Raw genomic sequence first — 7,313 nt, forward strand, 5'->3', positions numbered from 1 at the left:
CGTTGCAGAGAGATGATGGTACTAGCTGAACAAAGTTTCTCTCTCATCCCTAACGTGTGCATGTCAGATCTCTGTCCCAAATCCTGGCCCAATAACACTTTAGAGGTAAAGTTCAACCTTCGTCCCGTTTAGTTCTTGTCCAGAGCGTAGATTAGATAAAGATGAATCAGAAATGTCTCATGTATGTCTGTTCTCTGTGTAAGGTACCTCGATTGATGACGATGATATCGAAGAACAGCTCAAATCACAAATTCAAAGGCTGAAAATTCTGTGGATACCACATGATTCTCATATATCCAAAAGGTAAGGTAAAAATCTGACACCTCCTAAAATGATTTGACAAGTAAAATCTTATATATTAGGTTGTCTTCTCCCCCAATTTTAAAGGATTATGATTCTCTCATCTCCTCTTTCCATCACCTTCTATCTCATCCTCTCACATGCTCTTCTTTTGTCTTTCTCTTGCTATAAAAAAATTAATATAAGTTGTTGACGTGTTTTAACCGTGACCGTTCAATTAGGAGGGAAGGAAAGATAAGGGGAAAAAAAAGAGGGGAGAGAATCCTACTCTCAAGTAATAAATTAGTTATATCTTCCCTCCCCCTTCCATCCTATTCATTAAAGAAAAAGACTATTTACCCTATGCGATTTAGCCTCCATACTTCTTACTCAACAAAAGAAAAAGAATTTTCTTTTAGTTCACAATTAAATCCCTATCTCTACAATTCCTTACTTTTGGTTGTAATTTCCAATGAATGCAACCTTTGATACGTTCTTAATTGCCCTATTTACTTATTCTTGGTTTATTTAGCATGTTAATTATTTATATGGTCCTGAAGTTATCAGTGAGGGTTATGATTTCAAGAATTGTTTATATTCTATTGTCGTTTTTTTTTTATTGATTAAAAAGTAAACATATGATTTTATGATACTAATTTCAACTAGCCCACCCAAGAAAAAATCCTAACTCTACTATTGGTTGAGTTGTGAGGATCGGTGGTGCATCGAAGAGAGACAGAGAGACGCAGAGCTACCTACGTCACTCCAGTCCCCAAAAAAAAACACTTTCTTTATATTTTATTATGTCTCCTTCTATGAAATTTTGTAATAAGGTAAGCTTGTCATTAAAACTTTCATTATAAAGAAAAAAGATCCGGCAACCGTTCATATTACATCGGGCTGTCAGTTTTCGTTAAGTATATTTATATTTATTTTAAATTTTAAAATAATTTATGACCGTACGAAGTACGATAAACGGTCATAATCATAGGATCTCTAAGATCTCGCTGGATCCTTTTCCTATTATAAAGTGGGTGGAATAATAGACAATAAGCGGCGAGATCTCTTTTCTACGGTTTGACAGACCCTTAAATCCTGGTTGTTCACACAAATCGAACGACCATAAATAAATCAAGAAAACGACGCAGCACCACCATTTTCTTCTATTCACTTATGCTCTCTCCTTTTTCTTTTTTCTTTTTTAATTTTCTTTTGGGGCTAAGCATAGTTCACAAAATATTATGCTCTCTCCTCTTTCTATTTTTGTTCACTGCCTCCTTCTTCAACCTTCTTCCTGGATTTTGTTATCATTAATTCCATGGAGTTCTTATAAGAAAAAAAATGCAAAAATAGTTCTTGGTTTTTTTTATAAATTTTTTTTTTCAGAACCTAGACATGAAGAGAGGCAGGGAAAACTTCTAATAGCATATCGGTGGCAAATTGCAATCAAAGGGGAAAAATAAAGAGATTAGAAAGAAAAACAGTGAATTATGAGTCTTGATTACTGATGTCCATGGCGATGGTGCTATGAATAGAGAGAGAGAGAGAGAGAGAGAGAGAGAGAGAGAGAGTGAAGATAAAACGGAACGGAAGGAAGAAACTAGAAAGGGTGGTTTACCCAAAAAAACTAGAAAGGGGTGAGGCTATTAACTACATTGAGAAAGAATCAAAGAGAAATAAGAAATGTAGGAAAATGGAGGACTTGAGAGAGAAACAATTGAGAGAGAGAGAGAGAGTAAATTGTATAAAGTGTATTTAAGACTTAATGAAATGGATCATCAAAATTACAGAGTTTTTGTACACACATATATCTAGATTAAGGATTCATTCTTACACTTCTAACTAATAACTAATTTTTTTAACAATCTAACCGCTTTAGTATGACATGGCAATCTCACTAACTAATTAATGTTGAGCTGTCACGACACTCAATAGAGGCAATCTCGTTTGATGTGAATTTTTTTTTAATTTTATTTATGATCGTTTGATCTGTGTGAACGATCAAGATTCAAGAATCCGTTGGATCCGCATAATTAAAGAGACCTGAAGATGATCTGAGTCCGGGGTGGGCATATTATGATTATTTTATTTATAAAAAAAAAAGTCATTTAATTTGACAACCTTTGAACTTTCCAAGTCGGGAACTTGCCGAAGAATGGTTGCCGCCATAATATTTCGCTAAGGTAGTGTTGCACATGTTGAATATTTGTTGCTGTAAGTTTGTAATTTTATTTCCTACTTGATGCAAAGGATTGTGACTCAAGTGAACAAATTCAGTGTTTTATGGATATAATTTGGTTCTTTTTATACATAATATTACCAAGGCCTAGAAATTTTTCTTGAAGGAATATGCAAATGTGTTTTCCACATCTTGGCCTGCAATTTATGTGAAGGGGTATTAATGTGTGTTATTTGCTTTGGTAAGATGTGTGTTATTTGCATTGGTGTTGGTAAGATATGTGTTATCTGCATTGGTACATTTGAGGGTGTGATTCACTTCTTACCTCCTTTTTAGCGCATATTTCTGTGCAAATTATTCATGCCTATTATGACTAATACATTCAATTCCCGCAACGAAGCATGCACGGGTTTTCTAATGATTTCTAAAGTTGTTCACATCAATAATTAAAAACTGTGAGGGTTAACTTACTTTTTTTCCTTTCCAAAAAGTGGACTGTCTTTTTATGAAATCTTATTTGCACGACTTTATGATAAAAAATGTATGAGAATCATAAACTTCTATTCTTTATTTCATCGGAGGACAGCCAAACAAGGTAAAACACACCATCTCCCAAAACTAACAAGGAGAGCAAGAACAAAGGCGCTCCTGAATCCAAACTATAATTTGAGCATTGCGATTAAACAAACTTTGCATATGGTCTCTGGCGGCCTTTTGCCTTCTCCAGATTGATCAATCTATGCTTGGCTGCGCTGGTTGCTTAAGCCTTGCGCAAGAAAACTATCAGAAAGCAGCGACTTCATATTCTCCTCGAGGCTTGGAAGGCTATGTTGAGAATTATAATCATACATCAATGGGACCATTCTAGCAACATTAAGAGCAAGTTTTGTAAAAGATGCTGAAAATGGATTTGATGCAGACAAACATTCTTTGTTGAGGAACTTCCATTCTTCCGAAATCCTATGGACAACGAATGCTCGTGCATCTTCGTCTGAACAACCTTGATTTTCATTCACGTAACACGCTATGTATGAACCATCATTTCCATCTTGGTCCTCATCCTGCAATTAATCCAGAAAATATCCTTACAATACTATATCTTTTATAAACAAGTGCTAAATGTAACTCAAACTAACCATATCAAAATACAAGTATGAACCTTGGCACTTCCAAAGTCATCCCATAGCCGAAGAATTGTTGCGGTTGAAGATATAATGCTAGATATGTTGATGTTGTCCACAATACGTACGGTTTCCTTGCTTATACCTTGACCCAGTAAGAAGAATGCATGTGTTAGAACCACAGGCACCCCTGAACTGATGAACCCGTTGTTCAAGTACTCTTCACTGTTTGGCAAGTGCCCGCAACTAAACCATCGCGCTTCTAGTAGGAACGCTTTGCATAATGTTGCCCACTGCATGCATGCAGTACTATAATATTAACAATAATTCCAAATCTGAACTGCAATGGTTAAGTCATTGAATCGAAGTTAACTTATATACCGATTTTTTAAGGGACTCTAGAGGGTTCCATCCATGCCTTTTGTGCACAATGTAGCTGGTTTCATTGGTAATGTCATAAAGAGCCTTAAAACATATCTTCATGTAATTCGGTAGTTCACCAGTTGCATCAATATCCCATCTGCAAATAATTAAGTACATGCGTTATTGTCAGTGCAAGTGACTATGAATTAGACCGCTGATAGTCATGCATGATTCAAATTCACAATCTAGCAACATAATCAAATTTTATTTGCACACTAGTGTAACATGTAGGATATCATAAAACCACACAAGTACACGAACCTCTCAACTGCAGCTGTGAAGAGAATGAGTTCATCGAGGGTGCCCTGAACATCAAAAATATCGTCAATTATGTAGACAAGAGAGATCGATTTTGTGAGTTCAACCCTTTCCTCTGATAAGCTTGGATCTGCAAGGCATGTCATCGGCCACGTATACCATTTAATTGGCTGGTCTCTCACGAACTTCAACTCCTTAGTCAAGCCTAGTTCTTTCCACCACCTAATTATTACAATGAAAAATATTTTCATTAATTAAAATGGAGTACTAACTTCAAATCAGTGTCTTTTGATCTGAACTCACTTGGATACTTGTTGAACTTCATTTCGGATTAGAGATTCAACCATGTTGAACTCTAGTTTTGCTAGCTCCCGCAAAACATTGACCCATTTCTGCTTTCCTTCGAAATTATTTAAGAAGTTCTTAGCCCTGAATCTTGTCAAGCTCTTGTGATAAGGATGCTCTAATGAGTACGCGACTGCTGAAGCTTGATGATCATCGAGATTGTTTTTCATCCAATCTGTGAGAAGCTGGTGGCTTCGCCTTCCAGCTTCATCAAGTGTCTCTTCCCCTGGGAAACTCAAATGAGACGCTTCATATAATCCCACTAGTCCGCTTATGTCGACTTTGAATTCCTCGTTGTTCTTGAACTTATTAAATGCATCTGTTAATCACAAGGAAAATTAATTACTTTGTAGTAATGGTAACATTAACTTCAGAGTAATATTAGACATACCAAATTTTTAAACCAAATTTGACATTTGTATCAGCAAACAAACAAATAAATGTTCACTTGGTCGTTTTTATAAAATAACATTTTGCAGTAAAGTTAGGACAAAAAGAGAATTGAGACCAACCTGTGGTTACATGATAACCTTGCTGTCTCAGTAGTCGAAAACGAAGTGAAACCACACCAAGTTCATCACTGCCTTCATCGCCAGAAGCTCTCGTACATTGCTTTTTTAAAATTGCTTCAATCTCCTCTTGGAAATGATAGTCAACGCCTAGGCGTTGCATGGCGTCAACCGCAATCAATTGTTCATTTTCTCCGATATTTGCGAGTGCCTCCTTCAATTCCTTCAATTTCTTTGCATGGCGAACCTGAAGGTCGCCCTAAAAGGGGAAACATTGAACTTAGCATGATAAGCAAACACCAGACTGAAATTACATGGTAAAAAAATAAAGGTGAATTGTTAATTTAGTCTCTGAATTATCATTTGAGTGAAAATTAGTCCATATACTAGTTTTTTTTTTAAATCAGTCTATGAATTATAAAAATCTGTCAATTACATGCTTAATATTAGATACGAAGCTACTATATTCAATTTTCCGTCAATTTAAGTCACGTTACTTGCATGTGATACACATTTGAGGGTAGATTGATAATTTTTCATAAAGAAATACTGTATAGAGTTAACTTTGGAGGGTAAATTAGACGTTACATTCGCAACCTATATGAAATGTTAAGGGCTTATAGGCGAGAAAATAACAGTATTACACTCTAAAGTAATAAGTGACTTAAGTTGAATAAAAATTGGATAAAATAGCTTTGAATATAATAATATGGATGATATTAGCAATTTTTAATCAATTTAGGGACTTATTTTACTGAAAAAATAATTCATGGACCTAATTTTCTTTAAGATGATAGTTTTAGGACTAAATTGGCACTTCATCCTAAAAGAAAAGGAGAGAGAAGATAGTGTGTGGAGTAATTAAGTTACCAAGTAGGGTTAGTTTTGGTACATGTGTAGTGGACTGTGGAGCAATTTGGACACTTAACATATGTGTATATAAAATATATATATGTTGGGTTATTATTTTTGGAACTTACAATAACTTGTCCCTTGGAGGAAGCAGAGTGAGCTTGAAGGAAGTGTGCCATTTTCTACAAGAAAGAAATTAAGAAATTCCAGTTCTGGATGAGATATACTTGTTGGGAGTGAACTGAGGTGATCAGCTCATGGTGATTCCTAGTGAATTTATAGGGCAATATCTCTTGGCATCCAATGCAATGGCGAAAGCATGAGGAACGTTTTGCACACTTTAGTGGTGGGATCAATATGTACGATGATGAAGTTGAGTACTTGAGCTCGATTGATGCATATTTTTATCTTAACAGTACACAACGTTTTGCACACTTTATTGTTGAAGAAATAAGATAGTTTAATTCGTCTCAGCATATTTTAGACCGTTGATTTACTTTTTGAGAATTTTCTATAGGGAACTGTTATTAACAATCTAAAATTTCATTCTACACTTCTTACAAGTGTATTTTTCTTTTTAATTATAAAAAGTTTGGAGTGCAAAATAAGATTTTTGGAATGCCAATAACAATTTCCTTTTCTATATACTAAAACTCGGTTCAAAAAACATTGTTCACCAACCGTAAAATGACAAAATGGCCCTCCACCAGCTCTCCATTGCCCGTTCTTTTTCCTCCCTAGCATAGTGGAATGACGCCTTTGTCCACACTGCCCACGTGTCGATCATCATCCAATGCTCTGCTTCGACTACATCTTCTTGACACTTCCTTCCATTTTCACTTCTTCGTATCTATTTTTTGACATTTGCTGTAGCATTTAGCCAACAACCTAAGTTATATGCTTAACCATTGTAGCTCCCATTTTTAACCGTACTTAGGGGAGGGGGCTCATCAGATTTTGGTGGTCAACAATGCATCTAACCTCCCTGACCGTCCCTGAAATTCCATTTCAATCTCACTTTTATCTTTTGAAACTCAAATTTCGCCCACTCCTTTTCAAAAGAGTAGCAAAAAATAAGCCTAGAAATGTTTAAGACTTCACTAAACTCTTTACCTTCTAGCGGACGACAGCCACATAAAACCAAAACCTATCCACACCAACAATTCTTAGATATACACATAAGCACATGAAATTAACTGTAATTTTACATATTTCAGCTATTTAAAGCTGTTGGGACTTTATTTCAGAAAAAAGATGGCCAGTGGATGAAGATTGAAGAAGCCTCCTCTTCTTTTTTTTCCTTCTTTTTTTTTCAATATATGTGGCACCATTTGGTTGGATGTGTTG

At 35.5% G+C, this 7,313-nt stretch overlaps 1 protein-coding gene across 2 annotated transcripts; it reads right to left on the reverse strand.

Moving 5' to 3' along the window:
• Window positions 1-3,000: 3,000 nt before the first annotated feature.
• On the reverse strand, window positions 3,001-6,341 carry LOC103446596 ((3S,6E)-nerolidol synthase 1-like). Of its 2 annotated transcripts, none has more exons than XM_008385731.4 (7): window positions 6,095-6,341; window positions 5,118-5,373; window positions 4,564-4,924; window positions 4,264-4,482; window positions 3,961-4,099; window positions 3,618-3,872; window positions 3,001-3,519 (listed from the first exon to the last, which is right to left on the reverse strand). In XM_008385731.4, the coding sequence occupies exons 1-7, from the start codon at window positions 6,143-6,145 to the stop codon at window positions 3,196-3,198; spliced, it is 1,605 nt and encodes a 534-aa protein (XP_008383953.2). In that variant the 5' UTR covers window positions 6,146-6,341; the 3' UTR covers window positions 3,001-3,195. The 2 variants fall into 2 exon arrangements, with proteins under 2 accessions (XP_008383953.2, XP_028966263.1); XM_029110430.2 differs by having other exon boundaries at window positions 3,595-3,872; window positions 6,095-6,332.
• Window positions 6,342-7,313: the final 972 nt, after the last annotated feature.

Source organism: Malus domestica, chromosome 10 (assembly GCF_042453785.1).
Source record: "Malus domestica chromosome 10, GDT2T_hap1".
Lineage (NCBI taxonomy): Eukaryota > Viridiplantae > Streptophyta > Magnoliopsida > Rosales > Rosaceae > Malus > Malus domestica.

Coding starts and splice junctions, on each gene's coding strand:
- LOC103446596 (XM_008385731.4), bottom strand. CDS start 6,145: ATGGCACACTTCCTTCAAGCTCACTCTGCTTCCTCCAAGGGACAAGTT. Junction 5,374..6,094: donor CCTCCAAGGGACAAGTTATT/GTAAGTTCCAAA, acceptor TTCCCCTTTTAG/GGCGACCTTCAGGTTCGCCA. Junction 4,483..4,563: donor GAAGTTCAACAAGTATCCAA/GTGAGTTCAGAT, acceptor TGTAATAATTAG/GTGGTGGAAAGAACTAGGCT.